Source organism: Photinus pyralis, unplaced genomic scaffold, assembly GCF_008802855.1.
Source record: "Photinus pyralis isolate 1611_PpyrPB1 unplaced genomic scaffold, Ppyr1.3 Ppyr1.4_LG9, whole genome shotgun sequence".
NCBI classification, from domain to species: Eukaryota; Metazoa; Arthropoda; class Insecta; order Coleoptera; family Lampyridae; genus Photinus; species Photinus pyralis.
Window position 1 is genome coordinate 14799961 of NW_022170878.1, and position 20018 is coordinate 14819978.

The 20018-nt window shown below is 37.2% G+C and overlaps 1 protein-coding gene across 2 annotated transcripts; it reads left to right on the forward strand.

Moving 5' to 3' along the window:
- Nucleotides 1-585: 585 nt before the first annotated feature.
- Nucleotides 586-18541, forward strand: LOC116180583 (nuclear hormone receptor FTZ-F1-like; the record flags this gene model as incomplete). Of its 2 annotated transcripts, none has more annotated exon segments than XM_031500657.1 (4): nt 586-1283; nt 17184-17442; nt 17585-17688; nt 17740-18541. In XM_031500657.1, coding segments are annotated over 4 exon segments (1208 nt in total), but the record flags the coding sequence as incomplete, so codon positions are not given.
- Between the last annotated feature and the right edge of the window lie 1477 nt (nt 18542-20018).

Genomic DNA, 20018 nt, shown 5'->3' on the forward strand with positions numbered 1-20018 from the left:
AAGGAAGATTCCTAGAGAAAACGTAATTGAATTTTCCTCTTATGGGGGGGAGATCATTGAAATCCCGCCCTATGTTACAATCCTCTCAAAAACAGTCTACCCCGATATTCTCATTACCGTGTTCGTAAGACGCCAACGAAAGTAGCACCTGGTGCTGGGGGGGGTATGGAATACCTTCCATCCATTCCCATAAAGGAACATTCTGTCATTGAATTTCCTTTATTTGGAATGGGGGGGGATTTGACTCCTCGGTGCTACAGTCTCCATCAAAATGATCACCCCTAAAAACTCTTGTAGTCTTCCAAAAAGGAGCACTAAATCTTGTTTTCTGATGAGCATTCCCTACACCCCAGGTTCGGGTGTTTGATAGTACCTTTTAAAAAATGTAGAACCCGGGTGGGGGGGGGGGTCATAAGATTCACTTCCTACCATAAAATCTTGCAATTTATTCACCATAGAATGCTGAACCAACAATTCCCATGAAAAATTCGGCGACCTATTAACTAACCCCTAAATGGGGACAACATTGTATAACCATCCCCGTATATTGAGGTGTAGTTAATTAATGTTGTGTCTTTTTTGCAGCGGTTCGAGCGGACCGAATGCGTGGCGGTAGGAATAAATTCGGACCGATGTACAAGAGGGATCGCGCAAGAAAGTTACAGATGATGCGGCAACGACAGCTCGCTGTGCAGACCCTCGCTCAACGTGGGCAGTTGGGCGAGGGCGGCGTCTACAATAACCAGCCGGGTACATCGCCCTTCGCCAACATCCACATAAAGCAGGAAATTCAAATACCGCAAGTATCTTCTCTGACGTCGTCGCCCGACTCGTCGCCGAGTCCGATAGCGGTCGCTCTTGGACAGGTCAGCGCGTCGACGTTAATGCAGCCAGCTTCCAGTCAGCAACCGGCGCTCCAGATCGTCGGCGTCCCGGGGACGCAGTCCTCCATGGCGATGGGCGGCAACGAGAACAAGCTGTGGAGCACCGCGAACTCGACGACGACGTCACCACACTCCCTTAGCCCAAAAACGTTCCAATTCGAAACAGTGTTACCAGGCGGAAGTGCACCCCCTTCCAGTAAAATATCGCCCCTTATTAGAGACTTCATACAAGGTATCGACGACCGCGAGTGGCAGAACTCTTTATATAGTCTTCTACAGAACCAAACGTATAATCAATGTGAAGTGGACCTATTTGAACTAATGTGTAAAGTATTAGACCAAAACCTCTTCTCACAAGTCGATTGGGCGAGGAACTCAATTTTCTTCAAGGATCTCAAGGTGGGTACCGTTTTCTGTCTCTTCCTCCGCAGTTTTGTGGGGAAAAAAAAATTCGGGCGGCGGCCGCGTACCGAACGTAGAACGTTATATCTTTGACCTCATTGTTAATTGAAGCTGAACATCTCGATTACTTAACGTTACCATTACCGAATTAAGAATCATTTTTACCTTTCATTATTTTGAAATCCTTACAGGAGAGACATTACTGCGTCGCTCGCGGGTTTTTGTGCGTTGAATTAGTAATGGTTTAGAATACTGCGCCGGTTAGTGGAAAAGAACGACAAAGAAACCGATAGTCGAGGCACTCGAAAATGAGATTTAGCGCAGAGCAACCCGAATCGAGACCATGAATGGGTACTGAGTCTTGCTTAGCCGAGACGCAAACCACATGAAAACGATGCCATGCAAGCATCAGGTCCAGTCACGAATGCGCTCCTGGAAAGGAAGACGGTAACATTTTTTTGAGAAACCATCATGAGGATGTTGAGGACTTTGAGTATTTTGGGGGAAACCGTAGCACCGGAGGGACCCCCCCCCCTCCTCAGGAAATGAAGATTTGATGCCCCTTTCCAGAAGAAAGTGCCATGCTAGCTTTTGGCAATCGGCACTCGATTTCTCTTATACCTGCGCGCGGGGGGGGGGGGGATTCTAATTCTCTCTAGACCCCTCCGTACTATGTTTCCCTAAAATATTTACAGCAATCAGCATGATTGTCAAATTTCCTTTCCTGGAAGATATTCCATACACGCGAGCTCTTAGATTTTGGCAAAAATCGTAGCTCTCGGGATATACCTCCCCCATGCCATTTTCCGAAAAACTATCATGAGAATCCTAAATAAGGAAGGGGAGGGGGGCATCCCTCAGCACCTTTTCCCAAAACGTCCCATGATGGTGTTCTGGATAGGGTGAGCAAATTACCCCCCCCCCCCCACACACACACACCGGTGGCCGTTTTCCAAAAAAAATTTTATGAGAGTCCTGAATACTTTGAACATTATGGAGGAAAACGTAGCACCGGGGGTCTAAATAACCCCCCCTCCCCAGCACAGCCCGGTTGCCGAAAAAATACGGTGAGAATCCTGAATACTTTGAAATCGTAGCTCTGGGGGTACGGAATACCTTCCGCCAAAGATATCACTTTTTCCCAAAAGCTATCATGCTGGTGTTCTGGGAAGGATGAGCAAATACGTGTTTCCGAGGGCTATTCCATAGCCCCCGAACCCCCGATGGCCGTTTTCCGATATACTATCATGAGAATCCTGAATACTTTCAACATTTTGGAGTCAAACATAGCACCGGGGGTGTATGGAATACCCCCCAGCACAGATATCACCTTTTCCCAAAACCTACCATGATAGTGTTCTGAAAAGGGTGAACAAATACGTCTTTCCCCTGGGGGATATTCCATACCCTCAGACCTCCCGGTGGTCGATTTCCGAAAAATTATCATGGGAATGCCGAATACTCTTCAGGAAATGAAGATTTGATGACTCTAGCTCTCGATTTTTCTTGTGCAGCCCTCCCCCCTGGTGCTACGTTCTCCGCATGTGATTATTTTCTGGGGTGTTCCGTCAAATGTTCCTTTCCTGGAAGATATTCCATAAACGTTCTTAGGCTTGGGGGGGGGGGGTATTGAATAAAAAATTATCGTAAGAACCCTAAGTACTCCAGTAATCAGGAAATGACGTGGTAGCTTTCGGGAAGGAGTAATCGAATTCTTTTGTGCTAGGCAGGGCGCCATTTAACCTTAACGAGGGGGGGGGGGGTCAAGCGATGCGATTACGTGAAAGTTTGACTACTAGTGTATGTAGCGTGTGTCTTCTTTTGGTTGAGCCTCCAGTGTATCTCAGCTGTTTTTAATGATACACATTGGCGGTCAATCTAGCTACGTTTGTTTCTGAGATACAGGGTGAAAACGGAAAGTTTGACTTTGTGGGATATCATATTATTTTACTACCCATGTAAGATAGAAAAAAGGTAAAAACAGTTTATTTTAAACATTTTTACGTAGAATCCAGTGACATTAAAATGTTGCCCACCGTTTCTGAGATTTGAGCCAAAGTTGGTATTTTTTAAATACAACATCTTTTAAACATTTTGCATTATTTTTGCTGATTACATTGCTGTATCACAACCTCTATTTTGTTAAATTTTAGCCATAAAACAAAAATAAAAACCTTATTTTTTAAGGTTTTTAAATAGTAGGCCATGGATTTATGGAGATTTTGTTTTATTTATTGTATCCATAGCAACCGATACCCAATCAACAGAAATGGCTGGTGATAGAAACATGCCATTTCAAAATTTTGAAAAATATGATATAAAATATACTTAATTTATGTATATGTATACAAAAAATATGGATTGTGAGACATCACTGTAATCGGGAAAACAATGGCAAAAAATTGACGTCAAAATATACAGGGTGTCTTAAATTGAGTAGGATAGCATGGCTATCTTTGTTTTTTTTATACTTACAGATTCGGTTAAATTGGAATTATTGCCATAAGAAATACATTGTAAACTTCGAGGCAAAATTGTAAGGTTGATTCCCAAATGAAATACTAAGTGTTTAGTATCACTGGTTTTGTAATTTTTTTCTCTATCGAGTGACGGAAAAATCCAATATGGCGTCCATTTAAAATAAGAAAGTCGATGTCATTCTCGGAAACCGCCATTTAAAAAATGTTTGTTTTACGTTCATTGAATTTATCCCATTCAATCTTGCAACTTTTATTTGAAACTTTTTTCGATAGCTCTCTTTGTTACTAAAATATTTGAACTTTTTAAAAATGGCGATTTTCACTTTTTTGAATTATCTACGAAACGATTTATTTTTTCAAAATGTCGCATCGGAATATCCATTAGCATCAAAAACTACAAAACCAATTTAACCGAATCTGTAAGTATAAAAATAACAAAGCTCGCCATGCTATCTTACTCAATTTAAGACACCCTGTATAGGGTGTTGCATTTAAAAATACCAGTATTAGGTAAAATCTCAGAAACAGTGGCCCACTACTCCGCCACTGGATTCTACATAAAAATATTTAAATTAAACAGTTTTTTTTCTTTCTATCTTACATGGGTAGTAAGATATGATAACATTCCAAGTGGCACAGGGTCGCGAAAACCGCAAGTCTTTATCATTAAAAACAAATGAGATACACTGCAGTCTCAACCAAAAGAGAACACACGGTACTATGTACCAGTACTACCTAGGTACATTTACATAGATGTGCGTTATACCATAGGTTCCCAAAGGGGGCGGTAGGGGCGCTCAGGAGTAAGTGGCGGCCGTTGGTTTTGTACAGGGTGAGTCAACGATTGCGCGGATTAACTTAATGCCTTGAAGATAAGATTTTTCGATAGAGTGCTTTTGTATTATGATATGGTTGAATATTCTCCACATTTTAAAAATATTTAGAATTATACAGGGTGCGCTTACAAAGTAGGGTGCCAAAATGGTACAATTTTTTAAATAGAACCCCCTGTATTTGAATGCATTTTTGAATTCTACATGTAACTTGTACGTCTTTTTTATTATATGGTTAATATCCGAAAAACTAGTAGTTTTAAAGATAATTCGATTTGTAAGAAAAATTGCGTCAGTATATTGTCAAAATTATTACTTAAATTTTGATTCCAGGTTTTATATTTTTTATCCTGGGTTAAGTAAAAGTCAAATAAATACATCTACTATGAAACATTAAAAATATAGCTTACAGGGTGTTATTTTTTTGGTAGGTCCAAAGTTGCAAAACTTCATATTAAAAAATCTCACTTTTATTAAATGGAACACCCTATATATTTTTCTGTCATCTTTTAGCTCCTCCAAAAACCTTCAACTTTTTATAATAATGTCCTATACCTTGATAGTTTTCGAAATATCTTGTAGTACGTGAGTATTTTGATTATTTTTTCGAATACTTTAGGGGGGGGGGGGCTGAAATGGCGGCCCTGGTGCTAGGGGATAGAGTTGACTTTTTCTACATTCATTATGACATCATTTGTATGCTCTGAATGAAGTATACCTACGTAGCTATACTAGGGCGTATTTCCCTCCGATCGCCCCCTCGATAGTAAGGTGATTTTTCAAACGGAATTTGCCATTTTCCTGATACAATGGCGAAGCAGGATCCCAGTTTATTAAGTAATTTTCCAAAAATGATACCTGGTGACAGATTTCTGAGAACACTCGAGATCTAACTTTGAAAGGTAGAGTCGTGAGCGACTAATACGTTAAGTGTAATAAAAATGGTCCATCGGAATGTTGAAGTATGTAAATTGTCACCTTCAACATTTATTTGTTAAGCAATTGGGCGAGCTAAAAACCTGTACAAATCATATTTATGTCATATTCATAAAAACGTGCAAAATGCAATTGAACCTTTAGCAATATCTAATTTCCAACAATTTGTTGTATTGTATGCACCGTTGAACAACTGCCCCAAAGCGCTCTTATATCTAAAATGAGTCCCGTTTTTTTTTCCACGTCGGGCGCAAACTAGGTCGTAACATTACCATTACGATACGCCATAACCAAGGAGGCAGGCAGGCCATCCAAGGTTCTTTATTGTACGAAATTGCGCTCGAAGAAATTGGCTATAAATATAAACAGTAAACAACTTTCTCCCAGGTCGCGGATTCTATTATTACGGCGCGTATCGAGAACACTTTCCATTTTTGCGATAATATTCGTCGCGTTTCGTAATCGTATTGGGAACGTACTTGACCCACTGGTAATGGCCTACTTGACGAATTTGTATGGGAGGGATTTATTACATGCGAGACAGGATACGGGATTAACATACACGCATACGATAATAATTGCAATTTGCATACGCGACACGTTCGGATGGTAACTACTGTCTCGTTGCGAGATTTCCTCTTTCTTTATTTCGAAGAATTTCTTTAGACAATAGCAGCACGCATCCCAAGCTGTCTGAGAAACTTCTAATTGTACCGGGTGACCCAATAAGACTGTTTCTCGGCCATATCTCGAGAACCGTTCGTCATATGACTTAGGGGTAAAAAAAATTATCGGTCAAGAAGAGTCGCTGGAAAATATTTTCAAGTTTTAAAAATGACCACCAGAGTGCGCAACTGCCATCTTAAATATTAAAATTGCATTTTCTTTAAATTTCGCATAATAAACTAAAGCAACTTTTTTCACATTTTTAAAGAGAACCAGTTTATCTATCATTTTCGTAAAACAAAAACTCAGTTATTTCAAAAACCAAGATGGCGTGGGACGTTCAATTGTTTTTGCAATAACCTTCTTTAACTTCTTAACCGTTTGACCGATTTTAACAAATTTGGTATGGTTGAAAAGAGGGCAATGAGAATCAACTAAAATATAGTTAATTTAGCTGAATCCATCTCCGCCAGGGGGCTAGTTTTGACACTATGACCCAAAATCCTAAAAAAATCAAATGGAATGATATGACTTTCTTTATGAAAAAGTAGCCAAATAACACCCAAAGAGGCCAGTGAAAACCGTTTTTCAAAATCTCGTTCCTAACCTTAAATATTGGGAAAATGAGATTAATTAATTAAAATGGTTAAATTGTATCTTAAATTTACTTTTTACGTATTTCCGGTATTTGTCGATGGCGCGAAAGAAAAGCACCCTACACTTTTAGGTAGGCCTTGGAAAATTAAACAAATGAAACATGATGCATTATAAAATAAAAACACAGCAGAATAATTTACAAATTACGGCTGTTATTATTTTATAATGCATCGTGTTTCATTTGTTTAATTTTCCAAGGCCTACCTAAAAGTGTAGGGTCCTTTTCCCAACAATCTTTCGCGCCATCGACAAATACCAGAAATACGTCAAATAAGATACAATTTAAGCATTTTCATTAATTAATTAATTAATTTCATTTTCCCGATATTTGAGGTTAGGAACTATTGAAAAACGGTTTTCACTGGCCTCTTTGGGTGTTATTTGGCTACTTTTTCATAAAGATTTTTTTGATTTTTTTAGGATTTTGGATCATAGTGTCAAAACTAGCCCCCTGGCGGAGAAGGATTCAACTAAATTAACTATATGATTCTTGTTGCCCAAGGAATGCTCTTTTCAACTATACCAAATTTGTTAAAATCGGTCAAACCGTTAAGAAGTTAAAGCAGATTATTGCAAAAACAATTGAACGCTCCACGCCATCTTTGTTTTTGAAATAACTGAGTTTTTGTTTTTACGAAAAGGATAGATAAACTGGTTCTCTTCAAAAATGTGAAAAAAGAATGTTTATCACCGTCATTAGCTAATAAAAGCAATCTGAACCAATCAAAATTATTTCTACTTCAAAAAGGAGTGAAACCGAAACCTTTTTTTTTGTTGCGTGAGACATTAATTGTAGCAAACAAAAAACGGAAAGTGCTGAATCCTGACGAGACGTTTTTTTTTTAAATTGAAGAAAGTACTTTGGAGGCACTGGCAACGCTGTTTCAACGAGTGAGAGAAAAATTACCCATTAGTCAACCAAGTAGGGAAAGCCATCAATTTTCAATTTTACAACATTCTCGCTAGCTATAGTCACTCGATTTCTCGACAGCAACGGTCGCAAAAAAATCGCAAACGAGTAGGTATCGAGAAAAATTGGGCAATCGCCATTCCGAAACAATAACCTACTATATTTAAATTTTATTTCTCACACAAACGAAATTATCATAACCGGTAGTTCATCGAACGATCGCCAGGAGGCGTCGAGATTTGTGCAGAAAACGAGGATAAAAATTACGTCAGGATAATTGCGATCGTTTCCTGTTGCCGACTATGAACTCGCCATTATTTTTATAATGGTCGGTCCGGGTCGGTCGGGGGCGGAGGGGGATTTTTTTAGAAATACAAAAAAAAACAAGAACGCATCGAGCGATTATGCAAAATGAACAAATAATTGAAAGTGAAACCAAATGCTTGCGGCTGTGTGGATATTGAGGCCAAGTTCAGAACGTCCGGTGTTCTCTAACTTGTATTTTCTATCATTTTAATTGCAACGATGAATCACTCTTTTTATCTTTTTAATAATTTGTTTGTTGTAAACTGCGTTGTTACCTGCACATTAAAATTGTGACAAACAAACAAACGCAGTTTTATTGTTTACGATGGAAAATTCTCGTTCTTTGCGTTAATTGAGCACAGGAGATCGCGTGAAGAATGTTTGTACGAGTTTGCGGTGGTCTTACGTAACTTTGACCGGAAACTGTGGAATTTATCGAGGAATTTTCTCACTTAAGCGCCAAGATCAGTAAAAAATTTGATTCAATTTGCAGCTTCTAGAGGTAATTTCAAGATGGAATACCCCCCAGTATACGGTATACAGGGTGATTCCTATAGTACCTGCCACCGTTCGGGAGCGTATAGGGGGTGCCTAGGGGAGTATTTTGATATAGGACACTTGGGGTCGGAAATCTAAAATAAGGGCGCCAGAACCAAATTTATCTTCTGGAATTTCACGCCTGTATGTAGGCAACCCAACCGACCGACGTTTCGCGCGGAGCGATGCAGAGCGAGTTAGCGCGAGGAAGCGACATGGGAGGGAAGGAGGGAAAACGACAGTCAAAAGCAATAACGTTTACAAGTGTTCAACGTGGCCACCGTTGTTCTCAATGCACTTCCTACATCTAGCCAACTATTATTATACTATTGCCATAGTGTTTATTCACTTGATACGCGTCGTTGCAGACGGGATTTCGTGGGTTTAAACAAAATTCTGATCAAGTGTCAGCCACACATCGCCGCCTGAGATCGCTCCGTGTGCACCGCCGGCCGGTTGGGTTGCCTACCTACAGGCGCGAAATTCCAGAAGGTAAATTTGGCTCTGGCACCCTTATTTTAGATTTCCGACCCCAAGTGTCCTATATCAAAATACTCCCCTACGCACCACCTACACGCTCCCAAACGGTGGCAGGTACTATAGGAATCACCCTGTATGTAATTCGTCTGGGATACAATAATGAGATACATAATGATTGTAAAAAATGATCAGAATTTTCCTTTATTTGGAGCGGGAGTAGACTCCCCCGGTTGTATTTTTTTCCCAAAACGGATGTTATTATTCCTTAGTACTCTCCTTATACAGGGTGTTTTTTTGGGAGCTTTAGTTAAAAGTTTCTGGGAAAGTAAAATAGGTAGGTTTTTGAAAATTTGTACTTAGGAGTTACTCTGAAGGCCGAATCGATGTAAAATATTTTCAAAATGGCCGCACTTCCGGAAACACCGGAAGTAGATAGTAACTTCGTTATTTTAAATGGCAACCCCTATTTTTTATTGCATTTTTGGATTCTACGTGAAATTTCAGTTCTTTTGATACCCATATGTCGATATCTGCCATTTATGGTTTTTAAGTTATTTTGACTTTAAGAAAAAAAATGGCGGATGCAGATGGTACCTTGATAATTGATTACTTGAAAACGGTTGTAGTCATGGCAACCTATTTTTATCAGTGAATAGAGAATGAATAGGGCTTTCTTTTAGTGCACTTAAAACAAAGTTAAGTTGCATACAACCGCACCTATGGAGATCCAAATTTAAGAAACTTCAAAGTCTATAAACTCAGTTTTTTTTAATGGAATGACCATGTTCTTAATATTGCATGAGATAGAGAATCGAAATTGGCATATTTTGACTATACATGTTCCTATAGCTATCTTTAACAGTTTCTGATTTATTCCCATTCCATTGAATTGATCTCGGAATTGATGCCATTTTTTTCGCAATTTCTTTTTAGTAGTTGGCCATGATTTTATAACAATCGAATTTTAAACAAATCAAGGAATGGATTCTTTAATACCATTGATTCTAGTTCTAGTCTAAATAATTCATGAATAAATAACTCATTTATTAAGGATATAGGACGGAAAATTTTTGAAAAATCTAAACAGAGTCGTTCAACTGAATTTCTTAAACAAGTCTGGAAATTAAGAGAGGTAATGTGATATCTGTTCTAGCAACAATTCCATACCAAAAATGTTTCAACGAAGTTTTTTTATATTTTGCATTGAATTTAATATGTTAATCTTGCATTTGCAATTCAATTCATTTTCTTAAATATTCTCTTGTAGAGCTTTGTATCACTTGTGCTTCAACGGTTTGTAGTGCATTAGGGGTACAAAATTTCCAAAATTCATACAATTTCGTTCCAGTTTTTGAGTGAATGTACGGAAAGCACGCGCCGCGATTCTGCCCATTTCACCATAAATAACAATTAAATTCCAAAATAGGTGAAACCACTGCGAGTCATTTTTCGATTTTTGAAAAACTTATGTTAACCTATAACAGTGGGTGATGGATTAGTGTCACTAGATTTGTTTAAAATTCAATTGTTATAGAATCATGGCCGACTACTAAAAAGAAAATCCGAAAAAAATAGTGTCAATTCAATAAAATGGGAATAAGTCAGAAACTGTTAAAGATAGCTATAGGAACATGTATAGTCAAAATATGCCAATTTCGATTCTCTATCTCATGGAATAGTAAGAACATGGTCATTCCATTAAAAAAAACTGAGTTTTTAGTCTTTGAAGTTTCATAAATTTGGATATTCCATAGGGGCGGTCGTACGCAACTTAACTTTTTTTAAGTGCACTAAAAGAAAGCCCTATTCATTCTCTATGCACTGATAAAAATGGGTTGCCATGACTACAACCGTTTTCAAGTAATCAATTATCAAGGTACCATCTGCATCCGCCATTTTTTTTCTTAAAGTCAAAATAACTTAAAAACCATAAATGGCAGATATCGACATATGGGTATCAAAAGAACTGAAATTTCACATAGAATCCAAAAATGCAATAAAAAATAGGGGTTGCCATTTAAAATAACGAAGTTACTATCTACTTCCGGTGTTTCCGGAAGTGCGGCCATTTTGAAAATATTTTACATCGATTCGGCCTTCAGAGTAACTCCTAAGTACAAATTTTCAAAAACCTACCTATTTTACTTTCCCAGAAACTTTTAACTAAAGCTCCCAAAAAAACACCCTGTACAGTGAAATTTATTACGAAGTAGACATATGGATTTACGTGTTTTTCCCTATGTCTACTTTTAAAAGACAAAATCTCTTCTGAAGAGCTGGCTATCATATTAATTAGTTTTAATATTGTTGTTGTGGCTTACCAGAAAATAAATCTTTTACGCTTCTTAAACTGTTTGCTATACCAATTGACAAATGACAATATCAACTTTTTCTTCAGTTCAGTTGAATACATCACACACAAACGAAAATAAAAGTACGGAAGCCAAAGCAACAATATTGAAATTAATTAATGTGAAAGCGAGATCTTTATTTGTTTTAAGAAGTTATTTTGGTTGCATAAAATTAGGCGACCTTCGGAAGAGATTTTATCATTTAAAAGTAGACATAGGGAAAAACAAAAGACATAAATCTCTATATCTACTTCTTAATTAATAGCACTGTATATCACGAGGGTACTAAGGAGTGTACGTTTTGCGATAGAACAAAACGTAGAATCGGGGGGTTTGGGGGGTAATCCCCCCCAGCATACGGTATATGTAATTCGTCTGAGATACAAATGATTTCATAATGATTGTAGAAAAGGATCATAGAAATTTTCTTTATTGGAGGGAGGAGTATTCCACCCCCCCCCCCGGGGGGGGGATGATGAAGTACCCCCCAGTCAGAGCTGGGCAGTATTCGATTTTGTAAATACTTTTTGGTATTCAAATCCTTTAAAGTATTCAAATACTTTGTAATTAAATACTTTTATGGAAGCAGTATTTGTATTTGTAACTCAAATACTTTCACAAATATTTAGTATTCGAATACTTCGCAAAGTATTCGAATACTTCGCATAGTATTTGAATACTTAACCTTCCTTTTTTACCAAAATTTCTCGGGAAAACACTTTTTCTTATTAATTTTGGTGCGTAGAATCCAAAACAATTCGTACTTTTTCGATTAGACTTCTCAATCAAAAGTTATGGACTAGAAACCAATTTCGGAAGAAAATTCAAAGGGCTGTAACTTTTGAAATAGTAGCCCAATCTTGGAACTGTTTTTTATTTTATTTTATTTTATTATCCCTCTTGTTTTGGGCCCTCAACAGGCATCCGCCCAATTACAGAGTGACCCGCATAATGCTATTTAGAGGTGCCTCTGCAGAAGGTCTTAAGATGGTCTATACTACTCCGGTATTTACCTTACGAATTAGGAAAACTGCAGGAAAACCTAATTCGGAGTAGCCGGTAGAATGCTCGGAACTGGCCTAAGGTAATTTCCATCTTCGCCACAGATGAAAAATTCACCTCAACCCAGGTTGTTTGAAATTATGGGTTCTACAGGGCACATTCTATAAGAAATTTTATTTTTAAATTTTTAATATATTTGAGTGACAAGTATTTGAATACTTTTTACTGTATTCGAATACTTTTTATAGTATTCGTATACATTCTAACTAAAGTATTTGAATACTTATTTTTTAAAGTATTTGAATACTTTTCAATGTATCTGTATCTAGTATTTGCTTGTGCTGGACGTAAAAGTATTTAGTATTCAAATACCTTTGATTTGTGTAAAGTATTTACTATTTAGTATTCAAATACTTTTTTAAAGTATTCAGCCCAGCTCTGCCCCCAGTATACGGTATATGTAATTCGTCTGAGAAACAAATGATTTAATAATGATTGTAGAAAATAATCATAGAATTTTCCTTTATTGGAGGCGTGGTTATTCCATCCCCTCCAGACTCCCGGTTGTATGGTTTTTTTCCCAAAACGGATGTTACTATTCCTTAGTACTCACCTTATATATCACGAGGGTACTCGGGAGTTTACGTTTTACGAGAGAACAAAAGGTAGCACCCGGGGATCTGAGGGGTATTCCCCCAGTATACAGTATATGTAATTCGTCTGAGACACAAATGATTTCATAATGATTGTAGAAAAGGATGATAGAATTTTCCTTTATTGGAGGCGGAGTTTCCAGACCCCCCCCCCCCCCCCGGTTGTATGGCTTTTTCCCTAAATGGTTTGGTTTCATAATGATTGTATATATCCATAGATATTTTTTATATGTCCCTAAGACAGTTTGCAAGAACGTGTGACAATATTCAAGAACTAATAAATTGTTCACAGCATTTTTTTTTCTTTTTTATTTCTTCTGTTGTTTTCCTTTGTTTTTCATTTATTTTAACACTCTTAACATACATTTTTTTAATATTCCTTATGTACATGAACATTGTTATTGGGGTAACTTGTTATGTTCATAAATAAATAAATAGAATTGTACAGAGGGATCATAGAATTTTCCTTTATTTGGGCTGTGGTGTTTACTGGGGGCTTCTACGGGTACAGTTCAAGCTTTTTCATTTTGGTTTCTTTCTTAGCACAACCTCAAGACCAGAACAAAAGATTTTTTGGATTCTACTTCCTTTCGTCGGTCGCGAGTGGCAACGTCTATACTGTAGTGCGTTCGCACCTCCAGATGCAGTTATGGACCAACAGTACATGCTTGTCAAACTTATTAACAAACGTGACAGTGACAGCACAAGGAGGTTATGTTGTTTCACAGCCGTCTATAATTAGAAGCCATGCTGAGAAGTTTGGCAACGTTGTCCGAAAGTCAATCGGTGGGCCGATATAATTTTAATAGTCTTGTTGCTCTTCTCTCTCCTGTGTTTCGCCTTGGTGGTTTTAATACAGAAGAAAGATACTTAAGCAGCTTACAATTGTACATATATTTAATTTATTTACAAAAATGGATAATAACATTTTTATTTGACGTTAAAATTCGGAACGCTGTAAATTGGTAACTGCATCATAATGTGTTTTCCATCGAGATCTCTGAAATTGGTGAACTTCTGTCGAAGGAGGTCGAGGTGAAGCACATGCTTGGGCACTTAATTTCGGCAAAAGGATAGTAAATCGATGTGCATCAGCTAGGTTTTATCAATGACCAGGTGTGATTCGGAATGGCAGATTTTAAGCCAGTCGGTACTCCAGTAGGTCTAGGTACAAAGCTTTTAAAGAGGGGAGCCCCGTAGACTTCAAATTCCCGTACCGTGAACTCCTGGGAATAAGTCGGAAGGTTCCTTCAGAAAATCGACTTGACATGTCCGTGCTAGAATATCTGAAATACCAACTAATAAAATAATTATTGTATTCTTTCACGATAAACACTTACCGTACTTACGTACCACGTAGTGTGTAGGTCAGATTTGAGCTTGTACAGGTACTTTGAACAAATACAAGTGCTTGTAAAAGGTCCACTAAGGAGTAGCCTGCTTTAGAGGTTATGACAATAAATCGATATATTTCGTTTAGCAACTTAACCTGAATAATAATTTCTGTTCATTCCGTACGGAGTAACACAAATTGTCGCAATCTCGCTCTGTTAAAACAGGTAAAAAGGAATATTACACCCAAAACACACATAAAATACACCGAAATCTGTCAAGTTGAATTAGGAAATCGGCCTACCATGCAGTGTTGCCATAATTCTCAGCACGGCTTGTAATTATAGACGGCTGTGTGTTGTTTTAATACTTCAATTCAATCATACGTCAGTTTGGCATCGTGGCTTTGAGGAACAAGGATAGCGATATTGAAGAATGACGCAAATTAGTAAGAGAGGCAATTAGTCCATAAGACTGCATCTGGAGATGCGAGCGCAGTATAGTTTAGCCATGGCGTATTTATCCGCTCATCTTTTGTTTATGTTTTTATGGTTTGGACAACCCATTGAGTTAGAAAACTAGGACAACCAACTTTTATTTGTACAGGGTGAGTCAACGATTGCGCGGAGTAACTTAATGCCTTGAAGATGAGATTTTGCGATCGAGTGCTTTTGTATTATGATATGATTGAATATTCTTCACATTTTAAAAATATTTTGAATTATACAGGGTGCGCCCACAAAGTAGGGCGCCCAAATGGTACATTTTTTAAATAGAACCCCCTGTATCTGAATGCATTTTTGAATTTTACGTGTAATTGTACGTCTTTTTTATTATATGGTTAATATCCGAAAAGCTAGTAGTTTTAAAGATAATTCGATTTTTAAGGAAAATTGGGCATTTGCAAGCGTCAGTATATTGTCAAAATTATTACTTAATTTTTGATTACAGGCTCTATATCTTATCCTGGGTTAAGTAAAAGTCAAATAAATACATCTACTATCAAATATTAAAAAATAGCTTACAGTGTGTTTTTTTCTAGATCCAAAGTTACAAAAATTCATATTAAAAAAGTCACTTTTTTAAATGGAACACCCTGTATATTTTTCTGTCATCATTTAGCTCCTCCAAAAACCTTCAACTTTTGATAATAATGTCCTATATATACCTATCTCTGATAGTTTTCGAAACATCTTGGTTTTCCTGGTTTTTATATTCTAATCTTAAATAAGTTCTATGTAATTTACATAATAGTGAGGTGGCCATGCAAAAAAAATGCAAGTTTTATCTGCCTTGTTCAATGCTAAAATCATATTTATTAATTCATTTTTCTAATAATTCATCAAGTCTATAAAAACTGAAGAATAAATTTGATAGTAAAAACATAAACAAATATCTTAGTATTTCTATTTTTTTATATTTTAATCTGAAATAAGTTCTAATTTACATAATAATTTTGAAAAAAAAATGAAACTAATATCACTAACTGGATGACATTAGGAGTTAAATTAAATTTGCTTTGTAGTCAAATGTTTGTACTTATTCTCCAGTTTTTGGACTTAAAATAAATTGTTTGAAAAATAAATTAATCGATACGATTTTCGTTTTGGACGAGATAGATAAAAATTGCGTTTTTGCATGGCCACCTCACTATTATGTCAATTACATTTAACTTATTTAAGATTAGAATATAAAAACCAGGAAAACCAAGCTGTTTCGATAATTATCAGAGATAGGTATAGGACATTATTATCAAAAGTTGAAGGTTTTTGGAGGAGCTAAATGATGACAGAACAATATACAGGGTGTTTCGTTTAAAAAAGTGAGATTTTTTAATATGAAGTTTTGCAACTCTAGATCTACCAAAAAAAACACTCTGTAAGCTATATTTCTAATGTTTCATAGTAGATGTATTTATTTGACTTTTACTTAACCCAGGATAAAAGATGTAAAACCTGGAATTAAAATTTAAGTAATCATTTTGACAATATATACTGACGCTTGCAAATGCCCAATTTTTCTTAAAAATTGAATTATCTACAAAACTACTTTCGGATATTAACCATTCAAAAAAAAAGACGTACAATTACACGTAGGGGGTTCTATTTAAAAAAATGTACCATTTTGGCGCCCTACTTTGTGGGCGCACCCTGTATAATTCCAAATATTTTTTAAATGTGGAGAATATTCAACCATATTATAATACAAAAGCACTCTATCGAAAAATCTTATCTTCAAGGCATTAAGTTACTCCGCGCAATCGTTGACTCACCCTGTTGTACATTTAGATTGCAAAGAAATTATGGATGTAAAAATATGGAAAAGTTACTTTTTTTTGTTGCGAGTAAACGGCAACGTAGCTGTTAATGCTAAAGGCGTTTTTTGTCTCTTGGAAATAAGATCAAATGCATGCATATTTTCTTCTCAAATGTTTGTATGCGTTTTCGAATTGCTCTTGCAAATTTCTTTCAGATATCTTTACAGTATCCCCTTATTTTGCCTCCTAAGATTTCAATTTCGCGAAAATCTCTATTTTGGTTTAAGTTTCGGTTTAGTTCAAATTTCTGAGGTGATACCATCAAAGCAAGCTACTTAAAAAAACACAATGTGTAGTCACAACACGAAAAGTCGTATAATTAAGCAGGGGGTGCTGTAAAGAAAACCATTTCCCATGACAAATTAAGCTTAAGGAATCCCTAATTAGCATACGCATATCCTGTACTTGCTCGAATAATTTCGAATTTATTCCGACAGGTTGACGACCAAATGAAGTTGTTACAACATTCGTGGTCCGACATGCTAGTATTAGACCACATACACCAGCGTATGCATAACAGTCTGCCCGACGAGACGACGCTGCACAACGGGCAAAAGTTCGACCTTCTCAGTCTGGGCCTGCTCGGCGTTCCGACCTTGGCGGAACACTTCAACAGCATCACGGCCAAACTTCAGGAGCTCAAGTTCGACATCAGCGATTACATCTGCCTTAAGTTTCTGCTACTTCTCAATCCAGGTTTGTACGCTGCCCGACCGTCGTTGAGTGAGGTTAGCATCTCCACTGTGAAGTTAGCCCAGTTTTTGTGGAGTATGAGAGATGCTAACTTTAAGACCAACACCTCTTAATCTTCACTGCCATTGTTAACGTGTATTTTTAGTAGATGTTAGAGGCATAACCAATAGGAAGCACATTCAAGAGGGATACGATCAAGTTCAGCAAGCTTTATTAGAATATACGGTGACGTGTTATCCACAAGTACAGGTCCGTATTCGCCCACTTGTCCCCTTGAGTACTAATCGATCATCATTTCAGAATAAGTTCCACAAAATGTTACAATTACTGCCCGAAATGCACAACTTGGCGACAAGAGGCGAGGAGCATCTGTACTACAAACACTGCAACGGCGGCGCCCCGACGCAAACGTTACTAATGGAAATGTTACACGCCAAACGGAAATAACAACCATCCGCCCTGTATCTTTGTTACCATATCTGTGTGCAATACAGGATCAAACTGTATATAGGACTTTGGAAATCTCTTAGTTGTTGACATTGATGCCTTCAAGAAGTACAAAGAGCCAGGGAGGTGCGCGCTCGTGCCACCGGATATTTTTATAAGATAGATGGCGCTCTGGCAGTGCGCTCTCGGACCACAGCACCCCGCTCACTCGGTTTTTTTTATTTATCACGTTATTCATCGATTTGAGTTTATACCATTGATGACACATTCCAGAAGTGCTCTGGAGGGATTCAAGGGCATCCTAGCGTAGTAGCATTAGCGTAGCTTGTGCGAAAGTGTGTGTTGTGCGCGCGCGCGTCTCGAAGATTGTAATGCACCTCATCGTTAATATGTTAGTACGTGCGGGGTCCGTATTCCATGGCTCGGCCCCCCCCATTAGCTTAACTGTGGTGATGGACTAACAGATGTAATTTTTTTCTTTGTGTAAGTATAGATACCCAATTTTATTATTAGATGAATTTATTTTTAACTAGTATATTATATATATATTATGTTTATAATTATATTATATATAAATGTTAATTATGTAATATGTGAGCAAGGTACTGTGGTCTACCTTTTGTGTTGTTGTTACAAATTAAATTGGTAAATAATATTCGATTGTTTGTTGTGTTGTGCAGGCTACCTCTATGATGGGTCTCTCTTCGTGCGGTTACTGCTGCGCATTTAACCGTGCGCTGGTGCGCGAGACACAAATTTTGTTCAATATTATTAGAGTAACTTGCCGTGAGAAAAACACGCTAAGGCCCCAGAGCTTATCATGAGATAAATAAATATATATAAAACTTAACAGGAAAAAAATACAGATTATATATATATTTATATAAATACGTACTCTTATTTAAGCAGTGTGACGAAGGTTGTACATATTAATTTATGTGGATAAAGTGATTTGTTTGTAGAAATAAATTCACCATCAACTAATCAGATTTTTATTAACAACCGATACGTTCCTCGCTAACTAAAACTTTGTAACCTTCTCGTCGCATCTCTCCTTCATTCGTTTGCCTGTACCTTTGCTTACTAAAATCGTGGCGGTTGTGGTGAGGTGAAGGTGAACAAACAAATCTTGTCATTTATAGAATGCCCCTCGTACAACTCTTTTAGCACAATAAAAACTGGTCCTACTGCATTTAGTGCGTTGAAGAAAATTTTTCCGAGAGCGTACAGTGCAGTTTGACAAGTTGCCTATTTCTCTGTCCATCACGCTGATGGGCAATACGTGAAAAGACATTGTACAATGTGTTGCCTATCCAGGCTCAAATGAAAATGTATAAAGTATAACCAAAGGTATAACCACAGCATACATGGGTAAAAACCATATATATAAGAGAAGGTAAAAACATACAACCGGGAGGTCTGGGGGGTATGGAATACCCCCCAGTAAACGAGAATTTTATTCGAATGAAGGTATGCAAATGGTTTCATGATGAATGTAAAGGAAGGATCGTATAAGTTTCTTTGCTGGGGGGTATTCCATACCCCCCAGACCTCCCTGCTGTATGTTTTTACCTAAAACGTTAACCCCTCAGAGGTCTTTTGAGACTTGAAAAGAATACTATCAAATCTTCATTCCGAATGAATATTTCAAACTTCAAATTTCAAAAACATACAACCGGGGGGTCTGGGGGATATGGAATACCCTGTAGAATCCATAATTTCAAAGAGTTCCAAGATTGAGCTACTAGTTCAAAAGTTACAGCCTTTTGAATATTTTTTCGTAATTTGTTTTTTGTCCATAACTTTTTATTGAGAGGTCTAATCGAAAATGTACGAACTGTTTTGGATTATACTCACCAAAATTAATAAGAAAAAGTGTTTTCCCGAGAATTTTTGGTGTAGTCGATTTTTGGTAAAAAAGGGAGGTTATACACTGCCTTTTTTTGAGGCCCGAAAAAAAAAATTGTCTCAGATCGACCCGGAAAAAAATTTTCTTATAGAATGTGGCCTGTAGAATCCATAATTTCAAAGAGTTCCAAGATTGGGCTACTAGTTCAAAAGTTACAGCCTTTTGAATTTTTTTTCGAATTTGTTTTTTGTCCATAATTTTTTATTGAGAGGTCTAATCGAAA